Below are 20,737 nucleotides of genomic sequence, written 5' to 3' on the forward strand. Positions count from 1 at the left end.
TATATACCAGAAAGTTAGATTATTCTCATGGAAATGGGATTAAAAATGTCTTTCATTTTCCTCCTTCCCTATTTAAAAATCGCTGGGATTTTTATCATTATTATGGCTGACCCTTGAACAGCACGGGTTTGAACAGTGCAGATCCACTTATATGCAGATTTTTTTCAATAAATAGAGTACAGTACTGTAAACGTGTTTTCTCTTTCTTAGGATTTTCTTTTTTTTTTTTTTTTTTTTTTTTTAATTTTTTTAACGTTTATTTATTTCTGAAACAGAGAGAGACAGAGCATGAGCAGGGGAGGGGCAGAGAGAGAGGGAGACACAGAATCTGAAACAGGCTCCAGGCTCTGAGCTGTCTGCACAGAGCCTGACACGGGGCTTGAACCCACGGACCGCAAGATCATGACCTGAGCCGAAGTCGGACGCTTAACCGACTGAGCCACCCAGGTGCCCCTCTTTCTTAGGATTTTCTTAACATTTTCTTTTTTTAGCTTACTTTATTATAAGAATACAGTATATAATACATATAACAAAGTATGTGTTAAATGACTGCTTTTGTTACCAGTAAGGCTTCCAGTCAACAGGAGGCTACTAGCAGTTAAGTTTTGGGGGAGTCTATATGCTGTCAGCGCCCCAATTCCCACATTGTTCAGGGTCGACTGTACTTATTTAATTTGAGCAGGGAGAGGAGAAAGAAAACCTATTTGCATTCTGGAGAAACAGATTTCTATATTCTAAAGGGTACAAGAACTAGGACCTATGGGAAGGGCCAAGATGTTACAAATGACAGCTCACGAGACAGGGATAAACCTTTTAACACCGGCTTTTTAACACTAACGTTTAACAGAACTGACAGAAAGGACAGAATGGGTTGTTTGAGATATGAGTTCCGCATCACTAATGATGTTCAAATATAGCCATTTGGTGAGGTTGTCATGGAAGTGGTTGGAGCCTCGAGTGGTTTGACATTTTGCCTTGAGACTCTCTTGGTAGATGAGATTTTTAACATGAGGGGAAGGTTGACTAAGGGGACCTATAAAAATCTTCCTGATTTTCATTCCTGAATTCAGAGACAATTGTACTTCAACATGCTTGTGCAAAAGTGACTTAGAAGAATGCAGCATGACACAAACCGTGAGATCGTGACCTGAGCTGAATTCAAGAGTGGTAAGAGCCTAACCGCTTAACCGACTGAGCCACCCAGGCGCCCCCGCACGGCCTTCTTTTCATACGCTGCAATACAGCACCCTCCAAAGGAAGTTAAAGGCGCTGACCATAGTGGTTTCTGTCTACAGCTTATCACTGGTGAATAAATGAAGGGAAGAAGGAATTGATTCCGGATTTGCCGCAGTGGAAAACTATGAACTATGTCAACACAGTATGGTTTGAGGTCACGAAGCAACAGATTAGGCCAGTGTCTTCAAAACCCTGCTGACCCGCACAAGTAGTCTTCAGAGCTTACACATGTAGATATATATTTTTTTAATAGCCTCTTTGTGGGTCTCTGGTCCCATAAGTTCAGATCCAGTAGGTCTGGAGTAGGGCCTGAGGATCAGTACTTTGTTTAATTCCCCAGTTATTTTGGCAATTGGCCAAGTTTAGGCATAACCAGAAGTAAAACATACATACACACATACATATGCATACACACATATCAGGAAAGTTACCAAAAAAGAGAAAACAACATGAGACTATTGGAAAGCCATTAAAAAACCACTGGAATCCATTGGCAAGCATCAAATGTTGTGAACTCTGTGAAGCTACCTCACTGAGAAGCCTGTCGGCATTCTACAGCTGAGTGATGCTCAAGCCTGAGTGTCTGATGATCCATTCAGTGCATTAGGCAGAGCTAGTTTTATTCATCAATACGTCATGTAATCATGCTCATGAATACAATAAACACTGTAAAAATCATGTCGATAAAACAACGGTTTGCAGACTATAAACAAATATAAGATTATTTGAGCTGCATGACCATAACCCTGCTCACGTTCTTAAAAGAAATACCAAGGAGGGGCGCCTGGGTGGCTGAGTCGGTTAAGTGTCTGACTCTTGATTTCAGCTCAGGTCATGATCTCATGGTTCGTGGGTTCGAGTCCCGCATCAGGCTCTGTGCTAACAGCTCAGAGCCTGGAGCCTGCTTCAGATGCTGCGTGTCCCTCTCTCTGCCCCTCCCCCATTCTCTCTCTCTCTCTCAAAAATAAACACTAAAAAAAAAAAAAAATCATCCTGTTTGGTGTTGTGCCAAGAACAGTGCTAAGCTGTCAGCCATCACTTGGTCAGTGATATGTACTGATTGTGGGAATGACCCACTAGGTCCTGATTTTTAACTTCGAAGCTGAAGCACGCCTTGGAAACCTAGTCCAGCTCACTTTATAGTTCAAGAAACTGGGAAGCAAGAGATGAAGTTAATTTGCTAAATTCACAGAACTAGCTAGAGGCAGTTCAGGGACCGGAGTCCTGGTCTGGCTTTGTTGGTTTTTTAGCACACTCTTGCTGGAGCAGGGAGCAGGGTTTCCCCACGCTCCCCCTCTGTTGTGTCAACACAGGGCTTTTTTGCTTTTTTCCCTTTGCCTTCTCACCCGCCCGCCTTGAGGAGGATCCTGGTTTCTCCAAATCTTACCCCCTCCACACAGGACCCGTCCCGTCAGCCCAACCCAAAGCCTTGCCTCCCCTTCCGCACAGGTAGCTGTATCTGGAGAAAGAAGGCTTTCCTTCTCTGCTTGCTCCTCTTCCCCTCCTGCTCAGCCCAGGGGACTGGAGAAGGTGAAGGCTGGCGGCAGGTGGCTGCTTCGTTCCTTGACTCGGGGTCAGTCTCTCCTGCCTGTCTGTCCTCAGGAGCTCCTCACCTCCCTTTTGACACTTCGAGAAGCTGTGTCCTCGCAGCAGCGGGCAGGTGGGACAGGAAAGAAGCACCGCCCCGCGTTTCCCCAGCACTCGGGGCTTTCTAGGGCATCCTGTGAGCTTTACAGCGACCTGTGCGTTCAGTGGGAACAGATCCCCTGACTCCCTTTTTACCAACAAGGAAGTGACTACAGGTGAATACGGTGCAAGGTTTGCTCAGTCTTGCAGCCTCAGTGGCCGTGCTGGAAGCCGAGCCTCCAAATCCCAGTTTCGAATCTCTTCTGCGGTGTCATGTATTAATGTTAACAGCAAGAGACACAATTTCTCACCGTCTGCTATTCCGAGATGTAGAGAATACTTCCTTTCCCCGAAGACCTTTGAAAGTCTTCTGAGGACATCAGTCTGAATTGCTCCAGCCTTTTTAGCATCTCGGTCTTAGAGAAGACCGCTGACCATTCAGATAGTGATATAATGGCCAGGTTCTCTGCTGCTAAACTGTCACCTTCACTCGACAGTTAACTAAATGCTGTTACATACGGACTTATGTTTGCAGTGTGCTTGTTGCCCTTTTGAGAATCCGTTGGCAACATTTATTCAGATTCTTGATTCAAACGGTGCGTGATACAACTGCTAATGATTTGATACGTTTGCAAGTTTTGAAAATCCACACAGCTGTAGCGTTTAGTTAGAAGTGTAAGAACTATTTCTTTACCTATAAAACATGATTTCATACTTTATTTAAACTAAAAACATAGTCTCTAAAACACTTACTGCTTAACTAATAAGAGAAAGTGATGTCATCACTTTCCCTGTTAAGGATGGTCCACAGAGATTGAAATTAATTTTTAACCCTATTAAATTCAACCAATACATTTTTCGGGATTGTATTCATGTTTATGTTCTTTCCCTGCCAAACAAGGTGATTTAAAGTAACGCTGCGGTGTATATACTCTCATAAGGAAAACCGAAATGCAGTTAAAAGCTTGCGAGTAAAATAAGTTCGGAAGGCTGAGAGGGCTCGTATGCAAAGCAGCAGGTCCGCAGCGTTTGTAATGCAGCTTCACCTTGCTGCCACTCGTCCTTGCAGAGGCCACCGGGCACACGTAATTGTTTGTAGGGAAGAGTCCTAGAAGGTGTGAAAAACCCGTGTGTCGTACGGCCAGAGCTCGCAGTAGGATCTGAGGCCACAAAGCACAAGGCCCAGCTGGGCCACAGTAAATTCAGATAAAGCCACTGATACACATTGGAGTTTGTCCAAATCCATTTCCTGCAAAAGAATACCCAAGTTCTAGATTTACCTTTGATACGGTTGTCCCCACACATTTTTAAGTTGTTTTTATGTTCCAGATTGCTAAGTGGCGCACTGCTGGGAGCCCTCTTGTTGAAACAGTTCTCAGTTTGACCGAGTGCCAGAGACAGAAGTGAGACTCTGGTGGGAATATAGTTTGCTTTACAAGCGTGAGTGAGGGGAGAGAACCAATTTCACCGAGTGAGGAGACCGTGGAAGGATTCTCACTCATATTAACCACCTGCCCAGCACTCAGTTTCCTGAATGATAAAAACTGTGTACGAACCCCGCCTCAGTGAAGTCCTATGTGGTAGTTTTCTCATGGAGTGGCCGCGTCCTGTCATATTTGTCATCCTTATGTGCAGTGGTGTGGTTTACTTCCTTTATAGATTAGAGATGCATTCTGCTTAGAGGAAGGTACACACACATACATACACACACACACACACACACACACACACACACTGATTTATACTAAAATCACAAGAAGCTTTTAAAATGATGTTTGGGGCACTTGGGTAGCTCAGGTGATTAAGCATCTGACTCTTGATTTTGGCTCAGGTCGTGATCTCATGGTTCATGAGATCAAGCCCCTGTCCGGCTGGGCACTAACAGCGTGGAGCCTGCTTGGGATTCTCTCTCTTCCTGGCTCTCTGCCTCTTCCCTGCTTGTGCTCTCTTGCTCTCTCTCTAAAAAATACATAAACTTAAAAAAATTAGAAAATAAATAAATGATGTTTAAAGTAAAAATGATAGCCTTAGGAAAATATATTAGCAACATTCCTTAGAACAAACATAAACAATATTAGTAAATAACTATGCAGAGTAGCACCATGTATTTTTACACTGTGAGTAACCATCGTAAAGAGAATCGATCAGCCTTAGGTATCAAAATGATTTAGGGCCTTTTTACTTTGTTCTTTTCATACCGTTTTGTTATCCTTATTAGTCTAGCTTTTTTCCAGATGTCATAACTCACAGACGCCTTATCTTTGTCTGGCTGCTATAACAAAAAACCTCAGAATGTGGGGCTTAAGCAACAGTTTGGAGGCAGGAAGTCCAAGATCAAGCCTCTGCCAGCTTCTGTGTGTGCTGAGGGCCCGCTTCCCTCGTTCTTGGACTCCTCTTTTTGCTGAGTCCTCACTTAGGGTCGGGGCAAGGGAGCACTCCCCTATCTCTTTTCCATGTAAAAGGGCACCAATCCCATCCATGATGAAATCACTGCCCCAAAGCCCCAAACTCTTAAATACAATCACAGTGGGGCTTAGGCTTCAACACTGGGAAGAAGGGGGCACAAACATTCGGCCTATGGCACACTTGTGCTGGTTAGGAAGGAAGGGACGGCATCAAATAAAGCTAATGACTGAAATGTTTACTCCTTGCAGGCTGAAAAGAGCCATGATGTCTTTCAACTGGCTAATCTGGAACAGTTTTATCAAAGGGATAGAATGTAGTCATATTTGATAGTTTCCATCCTAATGATTTCTACTGTCTTTTGTCTTAGGAACTACTCCAACATGACCGGTTTTGTATATTTATGGAGCTGAGTAAAATGCTGACAATTATAAATCGTTTGCTTGCTCAGTAGAGCTATTACTTCATCAACTGAAATTTTGAGTAAGCATCTCTTAGAATGGAAAAAGTTTAAATTAAGCCACCTAACAGGATTTATTCTGAGATTCTGAGAATAATTTTCCAAATATATCTGGAAAGGTAAATTGATTTTCGAAGATGTAGAATTGATTCATGTAAAGCCTCGTTTCCAAAACCCCATTTACTATCCACTGTGAGGGCAGCACCTGAATGCCCTCAGGGAGATGTCAAGCCAAGTGAGGCAAATGACGTTTCGGGCAACTAAAGAGAATGTTTGTGGTAGAATAGAATGAAAAGAGAGAAGATACGTTTTAGCCTCTTAACTTAGTGCCAGCTTTTATAATGTCTGTGTCTCGTTTGCTCTCTTCTAGGTATGAGAAAGTGCCAGTCATCTTGGTTGGGAACAAAGTGGACCTGGAAAGTGAGAGGGAGGTGTCATCCAATGAAGGCAGGGCCCTCGCCGAAGAGTGGGGCTGCCCCTTTATGGAGACTTCTGCGAAGAGCAAAACGATGGTGGACGAACTCTTTGCCGAAATCGTGAGGCAGATGAACTACGCCGCGCAGCCTGACAAAGACGACCCGTGCTGTTCCGCCTGTAACATCCAATAGCGTCCGATGCGGCCGCCCCGGTCGGGCCTTGCCCGGTACCGCAGGCGAGGGCGCACCTCGTCCGGGCGACTGCGGAGTCCGCAGGGTGTGGGGGGTGACTCTGCAGTGCAACGGCCGCCCTCGTTCGGCGTCGAGCAGTGATTGTCAGTTGAGGTCTCTGAGTACCACTTGGGGTCAGTAGCTACAGTCTTCACCGTTGTCCTCGGCCTCCTGGACGCACCTGCCACTTGAAGGCATAGCCAATCTACAGGGTGATCTCCTTTGGAAGCTGTGGTGGCATTGTCACCGAGTTGACAGAAGCAACTATTGTATAAATTCAAAATAATCATGAGAGAGAAACCAGAAGAATCCCTATGACCACTTGCGGTTAAGATATTTTGTCTTCTTTGAAAAAAAAAATAAGTAAAGGAGAAATATTTTCCTACGGAGAGTACTGAAATTTCAGGACTTGAGATAGTGCTTCTAACCAATGTATTCCGTCAAGTCAGTAACAGCTGACCTGCCAACGGCATTACAGGGAGAGATTCTTTCCTCAGCTGACGCATTTCTGTTCCTCAAAATTGATGCTTAACTGTAGATGTTATCCTAACGTGTGACGCAGAACTAACTCGTGCATCGATCCTTGCTAGAGCAAAAAAAATCAGAACAGGTTGTGTACGAATACGATCTGGCTTTCGAATGTGTTAAATCACCTGCTTTGCCACCCAAAATGGAGGCTCTCACAAGGGTTTGATCCGAATTTAACCCCCAAGCCCACCCTCTGTTAACAAAGCGGGCATGGTCTTAATTGACAAGAAGAAAGCGATGTGATGGGAAGATTGCCTCGCCTTACTCACAAGAAGCGTTCTGGTAGATTAACTAGTACCATCGTGTAAGGAAAATGAAGCCATGTTGCATCCACGTGTTCCCGTTTGCAGAAACCTCACAGGACAGTACACACATCTTGCATTTTTTACGTTCGTTAAAGCAGCAAACCTTCTTGCCTTTAAGGGCTCTGGTTGTGGTGTGATTCTTGGCTAACCTGCTTTCGAAATCACGTTTGCTATAGCAGAGCTTTATTGCAGGCATCTAAAAATTGAATAACCATGTGAAATAATTTGGGCTTAAAAGTAGAACATAAATTATAGAGTGGAAGGTAAGGGACAAAAACAAAAACAAAAAACCACCAACCCTTTTATCTTTAATTTTCCTGGGGAATTATATAAAGATTTTCTTATAACAATTTTGCCCTGATTACTGAAGTGGCAAATAAAGCTAGAGAGAATATTTTCTTTTGAAAAGGTGCTCAAGCTCTGACATTTTGGGTTTTCATAGCCGTGAAGTATTTATCATTTGCATGACTAGTGGCACAGGAAAAACCTATTCGTAGGTTTTACAATCAAGTGCAGAAGGGTTTTGAACAAACTTCAGAGCTGTAAATGCTGAAGAGAGTATCCTGAGCGAATCCTCTGGAGATAGATTTGGCCTTCAGAACTGCAATAGCGCTGAGCCTGCGATCTGCTTCCTGCCCCACACTTTGTTGCTTTCACACACTTGTGCAAGTAACCGCTGGTCTTCTGTGGGTACCTGAGAGAGGAGTGTGTGTTTGCGTGTGCATGTGTGTTTATTGTTCCTGAGAATTTGGCACAAGTCAGAGATCATTGCCTACACTGAGCATCCCGACTGCAGAATATAGTGTATCAAAAACATTTTTTAAATTATTTGTTTTTGACACTTTCTGAAATCCTTGGTAACCCCCAAGTGTTTAGTGAGCTGGCATTAAGCTTAACGGATAGCAGAAAGGTGGATAGTACTTTTCATAGGTGAGAAAACAGAGATATGTGGATCCAACCAGGCTGTGATTGTTAAAAATCTTTGAATTGTGAATATTTGCATTCTTCAATATAGGTTTTGGTTTTGGTTTTGGTTTTTTTTATAACCCCCAATTGTGAAGCACCTTGTTTACAGGATGGAAAGTTCTAACCCATTTTACTGAAACAGATTTCAGTATGTAACAGTTGATTTGACTCAAACCTTTAGAGAAACCAGAGATTCAAGAAGTACGATTTATCTACTGAAAAATAGAAATATTTGTTAGTGAATCGGTTGAGACTTGAAGCGTCTAACTTCTCAGAATGATTGTTTTTTTAGAATTCCATATTTAACAGACAACTAAGAGCACATATTAAAAACATCTGTAAAGACTCTACAGTTTTACACTATGGATTGCCATGCAGACAAGAAAAAGAAGTCAAATATGAAAAGTATGGCAAAATGTAAGGTGGAAAGATTAACTCAAAATCCGGATTTTCGTCCCCCGTGTTTGCGTCAGACAGTAAGGTGGGTTTTCACTGTAAAGATGTTGATAAGAACTGATTTGGCTGCCTGATCAGCGTCTGCACACAGCCCTTCATATTTAGTGACAAAGCATCAAAGATATCCAGAAACATGGGAACCCTCTTGTGCTCTTAACTGTTGGTATTTCATCTGGTATGAATATAACTCGGTTTGAATGAATGTGTTTGTTGAGATGTTAATAACAAGCTTAAGAACGGGAGGATTAAATTTGTTGGCACACAAATCATCGTGGCTACAGAGAAAAGTTGGTGACCTTGTGTCGCTATTTATTTTATGCCCTGATCAGACTAGCACCTAGATAAGTGAAAGTTTTTCTAACATGCCTTAAAAATGTTATGGTTTGATCCAAAGACCCACTTTTTCTTTAGCTATTTGTGATAAGCTTTTTCCTTTGTTTTCCTTTTGTGTTGTTTTACTTTCAACACAGGCAGCGTTTTTTAAGTTCTTTTTTTTTTCCCCTTTTATGTTGCAGCTTTTGGGGGGGGGGGGTGGTTCTCTTTCAAGCTGTGATAGTGATGGTAATGGATGCCTTTCATTTTGTTCAATTTACAACATACACGCCAGCATCAGATCAAAAGCGTTACGTAAAATCTTCCTTAAACTATCGAAAGGTGCTCCGTGATCTTTTCCTTTGGTTCGTAGAACTAGAACTGAATTTTTGACTAAGTGCTAGAATTGCCGTCACTCTTCTGTGGAAAAACTACTGATATTTTATGCTTTTCTTTGTGAAGAAATGTTGCCTAAGGATGTCTGCTGTGTGTTTTCAGAAGTTTTCCAATGGGAATGTTGTCCGTGTATGTCTGAATGTGAAAGTGCTTATTTTGTTTGTTGCTGTTGGTTTTCCGCTGGTTTGTTTTGGTTTTTAGTTGTTCTTCTCACTAGCCTTGTGTTCACGCTGGTAAGCTTTACCTGTCTCCTTGGCCAATCAAACGTTTGAGACTATGGGGGTCTTTTTTTTTTTTTTTTTTTTTAATTAACGTGTCATTGTGCATCTATTAAATCTTGATCAGGGTTTCAAGAATGACCGCAGTGGGTTTTGGAAACAGACTTATCATTATTGATTTGGGGTTTCCCAGAGATATAGTTCACAGTTCATTGTTGAGCTCTAATACAACTGACCATTTAAAATTGAACAACAGTTTATTGTTTTGTAACAATGTCAGTTGTTAAACCTTGACATTTCGATTAAAACATGGATTGTAGTTATAACTCAATGCAAATTCAACAGTTGTATTTGGAGTTAAATTATTTTAACAAATAAATTTATTTAATGAAACTTCCTCTGGATTGGTTTGGTTCGGTTTTTGTACATGTTCGTGACGGAAATGTGTTCAATATATACGAAAATAACTAAGAATTGCCGTAGAATGAATTTAATACTCTTGATACAGAAATATCCAAGCTGAATTAAATGGACGATGCGTCATAAAAAAAGGAAGGTTAATAGATCATTCTCATACCCTTTATAAATAATAACACAAGAAAGCCTTTAAAATTAGTAATTACAGGGGTAATTACTGATTTTACTGGGTGGCACAGTCGGTTAAGTGACTGACTCATGATTTCGGCTCGGGTCGTGATCTCATGGTTTGTGTGTTCGAGCCCCGAGTCGGGCTGTGTGCTGACAGTGCAGAGCCTGCTTGGGATTCTCTCTCTGTCTCTCTGCCCCTCCCGTGCACTCTCTCTCTCTCTCTCTCTCAAAATAAATAAAATTTTAAAAAATAAAATAAAATCAGTAATTACAAATACAAACTTGTCTCCATAAATAGTGTTTTATATTTTTGAGGACAGCTAGCTAATTGGAAGTCTCAATGCTAATGTGAACACAATCATTCCAGGTAATTAACATTAATTAGCAGTTGCTCTGTGGTCCTGCTAGTGTAACTAAAATGTATCCTTCTAGTGAGGGGTTGGGGCTGTCTTTTTGTTGAGGTCTTGTGGATTTTAAGGTGCCAGAAGCTGGAGGTTGCTGCTGGGTAGGGCTGTAGGGCCTGCCTGTTCTATATGGGGCCCTGTGAATGTTGACAGAGGCTGTTAATTATGTACAGCCTTCAGCTGCCCTGATAAGGAGCCCATTCATTCCCTAAGCCAATTTAAACTATGCCTTTTGGTTATGTTGCCTTCAGACTGTTGAAATCCTCTGGCAACATTCCACCAGTTTAGAGGCTTCATTGTTTTAGAATATAAGAATAATCTGAATGAATATAACGGAGGCACTGTAGATAGGATCTCAAATATTTAAAGGAAAACGTGCCTATATTTTAGTATAATAAATCAGTATCTGGTTAGCCTCATGATCTCACTTGAAGCTTTTATAAAGTAATTAAACCTATCAAATTATAATTTCAATTGGGAGAATTTCCTTATGGCTGAAGAGCAGTATTTTGAAATTCTCCCAAGTTGTACTATTCACTGATTGCTGGAGGGCCGTGAATGGAAATCTAGGTAGCTGGAGGAGTAAAGTGCCGCGCAGTTTGGAACCCATCTGACCCCTGAAACCTGTGAAGCAGACAGAATGGTCACAAGTTCCCTAAAAAAGCTGCTCACCTATTTGTTTCTTAATTTTCAAAATATATGTTACATGTAAGTACTAATAAACCATAGTAGCACTCATTTGTCAAATGGATAAACTGGTTTCACATTTTTTAATATTAACTTCTCTGGTTTTGTTTTCTCTTTGAGGTATTGGGGGTTTTTTGGGGGGTGGGGGGGTTCAGAGAGCGAGAGGGCACATTGAACGAGGGGGAGAGGGAGAGGGAGAGGGAGAGAAGCAGGGTTCACCCGATGTGGGACACGAGCTCACAAACTGCGAGATCATGACCTGAGCCAAAGTCAGATGCCTAACCGACTGAGCCACCCAGGCGCCCCGAGGTATTAGATTTTTTAAAAGATCTGCTGCTTTTCCAGGTAAGATGATGTAGTATATCTTTTGATACTTTCTTAGAACAGTAGTCTTCAGGTTACCTTCTAGGATTTCTCTAAGATCTATTAGTGAAGAAAAAGAAGACTATCAACTTGGAAGATTAAATACAAAGACCTATTTAGTACACATCAACTAGGAAAAAAGAAACTGTAGGAATGATACTTGGTTTAGTTTATGGGAATTTTTTACAAAATCTTCCCATTTCAAAGACTCAGAAGTATCAGAGATTTCATTGTTTTATCATATGATTACAATTTTACATTGACAGTATTTGGGGTATGATTTACATTTTTATCTTTTAAAATATCAGGTATCAGGGCACCTGGGTGGTTCAGCCGGTCAAGCGTTCCACTTCGACTCAGGTCATGATCTCACGGTTCGTGAGTTCGAGCCCCACGTTGGCTCTGCACTGACAGCTCAGAGCCTGGAGCCTGCTTTGGATTCTGTGTCTCCTTCTCTCTCTGCCCCTCCTCCACTTGCATTCTGTCTCTGTCTCTTTCTCAAAAATAAAAAAAAACTTTTTTATTTTTTTATTTTTTTTTAAACGTTGATTTATTGAGGGACAGAGCATGAGAGGGGCAGAGAGAGGAGGAGACACAGAATCCGAAGCAGGTTCCAGGCTCCGAGCTGTCAGCACAGAGCCAGACACAGGGCTCGAACTCCCGAACCGTGAGATCATGACCTGAGCCGAAGTGGGACGTTTGACTGCGCCACCCGGGCACCCTGTTAACTCTTCCTGAATGGTGTCCACCACTGAATGGTGACCTCTGGTCAGCTATCGCTCATGGAGGGTTACTGTCACATCAGGCCTGGTGTGGCAACAGGCATCCACACATAATCCCCGATCCCAAAGACCTCTTTGCTGTCTTACCCCATTCAGGCTGCTCTAACACAAGCATAAACCGGGTAGCTGACAAACAAATGTGTATTCCTTACGGTTCTGGTAGCTCGGAGATCAGGATCAAGACCGGCAGATTTGGTGCCTGGCAAGGGTCCGCTTCCAGCTGCGCTGACTGCCTACTGTGCCCTCCCGTGGCAGAAGGGAGAAGGCGGCGCTCAGGTGTCTTCCGTGAGGGCACTAACCCATGACCTCATCCCCTCCTAGGGGCCTCCTGGGGGTTAGTTTCAACATCTGAATTTTGAAGGGATGCACACATTCAGTCTATAGTACCAGTCTTTCATCTCGCCTTTTCCTTTAAGTCAAGGCAGATACAAATTAGCCCCCTGGTAATAACATAATTAATTTTTTCCCTACTTGTACACACCAGAATCCCAGTAACCTGGGCCAAGCCAAAGTCCTGGGCGCAGCCCATAGGGCTGTCACTGACTCCGTTCTTTCTTCCCAAGGCAGGTGTGACCAGCCTGAATGAGTCCATGCTGGGGACTTTGAGGAGTCTGTGATGGATGGGAGTGGATGACAGTACAGCAGGGCTCCAGGGCTGTGCTATTTACAGGGTGTGTCTACTTCCTCAGGAAACACTCAGGCTAACAATAGGATCGGCCAGGGGCTGGCCTGGGGGGTAGGCATTGGAGGCACTGTGCTAGTTTGGGGACACCAGCAAAGCTGAGAGGGGCAGGGAGCTGTATTGCAGATACTCCCTTGAACAATAAACTCTGACTCCCCAGTATCCTTGACCTCGGCCCATATCAGGAAATGGTGAGTTAGCAGTGGCACTGAGAGAACATTGTCCAAAATACCCAGGAATCCCTGGATCCTATCCTTGAGGGAGGTGTAAGCTCGTGTGAAAGCAGCCTCACACAATGACATGTGCACAAATGCACACACATACGCACACACACACACACCCTAAAACACCGGGGTAAGGGAATGGCAATTACTTGCTGGAGATTTTATTTTTATTTTTTATTTTTATTTTAGAGCATGAATGGGGCAAGGCAGAGAGAGAGAGAGAGAGAGAGAGAGAGAATCTTAAGCAGGCTCAGCCTGGAGCCGAACTCAGGGCTTAATCCCACAACCCTGGGATCATGGCCTGAGCCGAAATCAAGAGTCAGACACTCGAGGCACCTGGCTGGCTCAGCGGTCAAGCGTCTCACATCGGCTCCGGTCATGATCTCACAGTTTGTGACTTCAAGCCCTGCATTGGGCTCTGTGCTGACAGCTCAGACCCTCAACCGACTGAGCCACCCAAGCACCCCTGGAGTTCCAATTTATTTTTTTTTAATTTTTAATTTTTTTAACGTTTATTTACTTTTGAGAGAGAGAGAGAGAGACAGAGTGCGAGTGAGGGAGGGTAGAGAAAGGGAGACAAAATCCAAAGCAGGCTCCAGGCTCTGAGCTGTCAGCCCAGAGCCCGAGGCAATGCTTGAACTTGAACCTTGAGATCATGACCTGAGCTGAAGTCAGATGCTTAACTGACTGAGCCACCCAGGCCCCCCAGGAGCTTTCATTTTCAAGCGGCAGTACAGAGCTCTGGTGCACTGCCTGAACCCCAACAGATTCAGGTCTGCTCGAGGAGCTAGAAGGAGAAGCGAACCAAAGTCCTCTGTCTACATCTAGCCTGAAGCCTGAATCCAAATCCTGAAGGTTGCCTCTGCTAGCGAGTAGAACCGAAAGAGGAGAAGTGAGTTTGATCCAGTGCCCATCACAGCGTTCCCCTGGGCCGTCCTCCCAGGGCCTAACTGCGGGGAGGAGGAGGAGGCTCGCAGGAGGAGGACGCTCCTGGGGGAGCTGCCTCCAGACTCCTCCTCTCACTTCACAAGGGAGGAGAGGGAAGGATCGAGAGGCCCTGGCCTTCATCCTGGAAGGGCCATCTGGGCAGCCTGCACGTGGCTGAAAGGGCCTTTAATCCGACTGCTGTCCAGCAGCCCTCCTCCTTTTGGGAGCGAAACAGAGACGAAAGTGAAAACCAGTACAGGTTAGAGGGCAGCTTTTTCTCCACCAGAGCCGAAAACACCTTTCTTGGAAGCAAAGTTTGAATGTTTTCCCTTGATTTATTTTGTTTGCTTCTTTATTCACTATGTTTTGGTTCATTTACACAGTCTGTATTCATGATCTATTGCTGTGTAACAAATGACCCCAAAGCTTAGAAGCTTAAAACAACAAACATTTATTACCTCACAGTTTCTGTGGGGCAAGAGTCTAGCCATGGTTCTGATCACTCCCAAGTCTGCAGTCAAGCTGTGGGCTGGGCTTTCAGTCATCTGAAGCCTTCACTCGAGGTCCATCTACCGCTAAGCTCCTTCAGTGGTTGTTGGCAGGATTCGGTTTCTCTAGGGCTGTTACAGTGAGGCCCTTACTCCCTTGTTGGCTGTCAGCCGGAGGCCTGACCATATGGGCTTCACCACAGGGCAGCTCGCAATGTGGCAGCTGGCTTCATCCTAGCTGGCGAGAGCAAGAGAGGAGTACCAGCAAAATTGAGTCACAGTCTTCTGTTTTTATCTCAGAAGTGAAACCTCACCATTTTTCCCTGTTTGCTTCGTTAAAAACAAGACACTGGGTTCAGCCCACACTCCAGAGATCACACCAGAGTCTCCGGGTGGTTCATTTTATGTCAATGTGACAGGGCCATGGGGTGCCTAGATATTTGGTCAAACATCATTCTGGGTGTTTCTGTGAGGGCATCTTTGGAGGAGATTAAATTGGCAGACTGAGTAAAGCAAGACTGCCCTCCCTGTTGGGGGTGGTCTCCTTCCAACCCATTGAAGACTTAAATAATACAAATAGGCTGACCTTCCTCCAAATAACAGTGAATTCTTCCTGCCTAACAGCACTTTGAACTAGAATATTGGCTTTTCCCTGCACTCAAACTCAAACTGAAACATTGGCTCTTCCTAGGCCTTTAGTCTGCCAGCCTTCAGACTGGGATCATACCATTGGCTCTCCTGGTTCTCAGCCCTCCGGCTCAGACTGGCACTGCATTATTGACTTTTCTGGGTCTTCAGCTTGCTGACTCACCCGCAAGTCTCGGGACTTGCCAGCCTCCGTAATCTCATAAGCCAATTCCACGTAACAAATCTCTCTCTATATAAATAGACGATACATGCATACAAACATACACACATACATCCTGTTGGTCTATTTCTTTGGAAAGATTCAGCTAATATAGGTGAGAATGCCAGGAGGCAAAGATCATCGGGTGCCACCTTAGAAAGCTGCCTACCACATGTTATTATAAATTTTATCCCATACTATCTCCCTACTTAGAGAATTATGATCCCAATCTAAGGATTTCAGTGTATGCCATTTTTTCCCATTTATCTTGATTTTAATTCCTCCCCTACCATCATGTGTACCACTATATCTAGAAAAAATGTCCAGGGCACCACAGACAGGCAAGAAGTCCTTACCTACTATGATACTAACTGGAAGGTCAGGAACTAATTATGTTTCAGTATTGAATATTACATAGGCATAAGTTAAATTTAGTTTTTCTGATTAAAGCAAAATGATTTCCCAAATACCCAGATGGAATATTTCCCAAACTGTATTCCCAAATCAATTCCCAAATACATTTCCCAAATGTGCCATACCAGTACAGTTTTCAGAGGAAATTGATTGGCCTTCATTAAATGATAAACCAGCAATCTGACAGAGTATTCTTCCATGGGTAGATTCTAGAAGCTATTCTGCCATCTGCAGTCAGGGGACGGGACAGTTGAGTCTTGCTACCTCTTTAACTTCTCTTAGTCAAGGCTGATTACAACAAATTAATAAATTAATTTAAAAAATAGTGAATATCTGATTTGGTTTCTTTTTTCTTTGTGAAGTTTTTTCATAATTGTCAGTAACAAAGCAGGTTGAGCCTCTGGTGACAGTTGATTTACTATCAGTTTACTGCATTTACCTGGTTGCGAATTGACTGGTTTGGTTTATGGACTATTCTAGCAGGCCCATGAAATGAGAGGATCTTCCTCCCCACAGAGATTGTCTCTCAGAGGGCCTTGGTAATTAAGGAGGAGCTGATGAGATCTGGTGGGTAGATCTCTCCATGGGAGGAGCTGTTCTGATTAAATTAGGAGCATGAAACGTGGAGGGTCCCTCTCTTTCCCCACTAGACCACAGGCCCCGAAGTTTCTTCTGTTTTTTTTTCTCTGCTACAGAGAAGCTAGTCACTGCAGTAATCAGTACTAATTACCAACCCTACTCCCAACCCCACTATTCCCAGGCGATGACAATATCATAGGTCACTGTGGTACCTTAACCAAAACAAATAGTCTATAAAACAGTTTCTGCAACGGGCTAATAAAGAATTTACTGTAGTTTGAGGTTTGTTTGTTTTTTTTTTTACAGACCCATAAACATACCTACAGTAAAATGCCCCAAATTTGTGTGCATACCTCAATGGACTTTTACGGATGTAACCACCAGCCACATCAAGATACAGAACATCCCTGTCACTCCAGAGGGCTCCTTCTCAGTCATTACCTGCACCCCAGCGGTAACTACTGTTCTGACTTCTTTCACCATACATTATTTTTGCCTTCTTGAACTTCACATAAATTAAATCGTATAGTGTGTACTCTTGTGTGTCTAGAATCTTCTGCTCAGCACTATGTCTGTGAGATCAACTCTTGCTGCTCCTATGGCTGTAGTTTGTTCCTTCCTATCATTGTATATAGCGTTCTTGCTTACGAACATACTGTGTTTATACAATCTATGGTTAAAGGATGTTTGTGTTTTTCCCAGTTGGGGTCCGTTGTGAATAAAGCTGCTGTGAACATTCTTATACATAACTTTCGTGGACGGGCACCGTGCTCATTTCTCCCAGATAGATATCCAGGAGTGGAGCCTCTGAATCACAGGTGTGCTTGCTGTTTGCCTTCGGTAGACCATTTTCTCAAGTGGTTGGACCAGTTTATACAATAACAAGCAATGTGCGACAACTTCGATTGCACACGTCATAGGCCGGGCTCCCTGGGACGCAGGTTCTGCGACAGAGCTTAGTGTGCAGGATTTTTGTAATGAAGTTCCACTGGGACCAACTTCTGGGGGATAAAGTAAGATTGGACAGAGGGAGAAGGTGAGCTACAGTGTGGGGCTGACAGCAATCTGGGAGAGGGGTGGGGAATTAGAATGGCCCCTCAGAATTGTCCCCAGTTGGGTCAAGTTGGCTAATCCTTTACGCCCTCCAGCCATCAGTCACTGTGACCTTGGATGAGATGCAGCCCAGACAGTCTCTAAAGGATTGAGAAGGAGGTTGTCAGCACTGCCAGCAGCTGGGGCAACAATCACTGTATTGAAACGAGATCCAGGCAGTGCCTCACGTTGTCTATCAGCTCCACGCACCCACACACGTACCTAACGCCGTCAGTGTTTTTCATCTGAGTCCTTGTGGTGGGTGTGTAGTTGTATGTCATTGTGCGTTCTACTTTGCTTTTCTCTAAGGCCGATAATAGTCACATGCTTATTGGCCATTGGTGATCCTTTTTTGTGAAGTACCTGTTCAGGTCTTTTGCCCATTGCTTAAATGTGTTGTTTGTCTTTTCCTTTATATTTGAAGTTCTTTGTATTTTCTGGATATGTCTTTGTAGATATACCATCCTAGTCTGACACTTGCCTTTTCACACGCTTGTTCGGGTCTCTTGACACAAGGAAAGTAGTCAATGTACCGATCTTTTCTTTTATAGTTATTTTTATTCTTTTAAAGAAATCTTTCTTACTTCAGGGATGTTCTTGACCTCTTTTTCCTCAATAGGTTGCTGAGTTGGCCTTATGCATAGAAAAACTGTAGAATAGTTACTTTAATCATAGAGTTTGTTGCACAAATAAACATGAAGCTGCCATCATTAATTAGTCTTTATTTCATATTGATGATTTATTGAAACATTTAACATTTAACATTTAATAGAAGCTATTATCCTTCTATCGGTACTACTAATAAACGGATCCTTTACATTAGCCACACTAATTATCACCCAAGAATATATGTGACTAATTATCCCTGCATGACCCCTAGCCATAATATGATTTATCTCAACACTAGCAGAAACCAACCGAGCCCCATTTGACCTAACAGAAGGAGAATCAGAACTCGTTTCCGGATTTAATGTAGAGTACGCAGCAGGCCCTTTCGCCCTATTCTTTCTAGCAGAATATGCTAATATTATTATAATAAACATCCTCACAACAATCCTATTCTTCGGAGCATTCCATAATCCCTACATACCAGAATTATATACCGCTAACTTCACAGTAAAAACCTTACTTCTAACAGTCACCTTCCTATGAATCCGGGCATCCTACTCACGATTCCGATACGACCAATTAATACACCTCTTATGAAAAAACTTCCTGCCTCTTACCCTAGCCCTATGCATATGACACATATCCCTATCCATTATTACAGCAAGCATCCCACCTCAAACATAAGAAATATGTCTGACAAAAGAGTTACTTTGATAGAGTAAAACATAGAGGTTTAAATCCTCTTATTTCTAGAATTATAGGAATCGAACCTAATCCTAAGGATCCAAAAATCTTCGTGCTACCATTATTACACCATATTCTAAAGTAAGGTCAGGTAAATAAGCTATCGGGCCCATACCCCGAAGTTTGGCTCTTGGTCAGTGGATCCCCAAATGCATTTTACCAAGTACTAAGTCTGTGTTAAATAGGAAAAAGAATTTCATGATCAAATAAATTTGAAAAACACCTGGTTAAACAAAATTAAGCATGTTTTCTCCTGTAGAACTCCTTGGAATCTTCAACATTTTAATCTACATTATGCAACTTCAAGAGACATGATAGATGCATCCTGTCTCTAAATTATTTGACCATAGAAAGCTTTTTTTTTTCTCAGAACATTTCATAGGACTAGTGTTTCACAGGTCACGAGTTTAGTAAATATAAGACAAGGGGTATGACATCTGACAAAAAAAGAGGTAAAAAAAAAACACTAAATCCAAGAATCCATAGGGATATATTAAAATTTCACTAAGAATAAGAAGGGGTTAGTCTTTTTTTTTTTTTTTTTTTAAGAGAGAGAGAGTGTGTGCACAAGCAGGGGAGGAGAGGGGTAGAGGGAGAAAGAGAATCCCAGGCAGGCTCTGCACTGTCAGCATGGAGCCTGACACAGGGCTCGATCCCACAATCCTGGGATTGTGACCTGAGCCAAAATCAAGAGTCAGACACTCAGTGAACTGAGCTGCCAAGGTGCCCCAGCCATTTTTTTTTTTTAAATAGGAGGATACTAGTTAATAAATATAGAAAGACTGATAGAACCAGGAAATCATCATTTTGCAATTTTTCACATAAAAGTAGAATCAGGCAAGGATCAACAATGAATGCTAAGAACATTGGGTCAAATTGTTATGAGGAAATGGGACCTTCACATGGTCTCAATATATCATTACACAAAATACTTCTTCATTGTGAAGGGAAACAGTTAGCTTTTCGGTGGAAAGACCTGGTTGACACTAACTAAACCAAAGGATCCAACTTAGCACCACCCACAATGGGATGAAACCCATTATAGTCCCTGCTGTGATGCAATGGGAAGCAGCCCATGTCACTTATATGGTGTTCTTGCCAGAAACATTCTGACCCTAAGCATAGGAAAGCAATCAGACAAATCTTCATTGTGAGGCATTCCACAAGAATAGGTTTGGATGCTTCAAAAACATTTGTCTCAAAAGACAAAAATAGTGGAGTGGGGATGGGATGCTGCTCTATATTTAAAGTAGATGTTTAAGAAGAAAAGAATGGAAACAATGCCTCAACATTTCCCCTGACTCCTGTCCTTTGCAGGTACAATGTGGTTCCATTAGCAAAAATTTACTGCACATACAAAGTCTCAAAGAAAAGGAATATGGGTCTCCACCCCCAAGGGAATGCATCAAAATCTGCATGTGGATATGCATAGAAAAAGCCAGTATTTCTCCTGATCTGGAAATTCAGAAACCTCCTTCCCCTGAACTGTGTACTCCACCCCTTTCTTGCTGAGAATCACCAAATTAAGTCAGGACTCTTCCTTTAACATACATGATGCCCATAACACTCGCTACCCAAATTAAAAAAAAAAATTTTTAACATTTATTTATTTTTGAGGGACAGAGAGAGACAGAGCATGAGCGGGGATGGACAGAAAGAGAGGGAGACACAGAATCCGAAGCAGGCTCCAGGCTGAGCTGTCAGCACAGAGCCCTACGTGGGGCTCAAACCCACGAACCGTGAGATCACGATCT

At 42.9% G+C, this 20,737-nt stretch overlaps 1 protein-coding gene across 1 annotated transcript in view; it reads left to right on the plus strand.

The window, feature by feature from the left end:
- Window positions 1–10,367, plus strand: part of RAP2A (RAP2A, member of RAS oncogene family) — a 36,008-nt gene extending 25,641 nt beyond the window's left edge. The window contains exon 2 of the mRNA XM_049647516.1: window positions 6,096–10,367. Within this exon, the coding sequence (XP_049503473.1) occupies window positions 6,096–6,333 (238 nt within the window). The 3' untranslated portion in view covers window positions 6,334–10,367. The remainder of the gene's footprint in view (window positions 1–6,095) is intronic.
- Window positions 10,368–20,737: the final 10,370 nt, after the last annotated feature.

This window comes from Panthera uncia (assembly GCF_023721935.1).
Source record: "Panthera uncia isolate 11264 chromosome A1 unlocalized genomic scaffold, Puncia_PCG_1.0 HiC_scaffold_16, whole genome shotgun sequence".
Classification (NCBI taxonomy): Eukaryota; Metazoa; Chordata; class Mammalia; order Carnivora; family Felidae; genus Panthera; species Panthera uncia.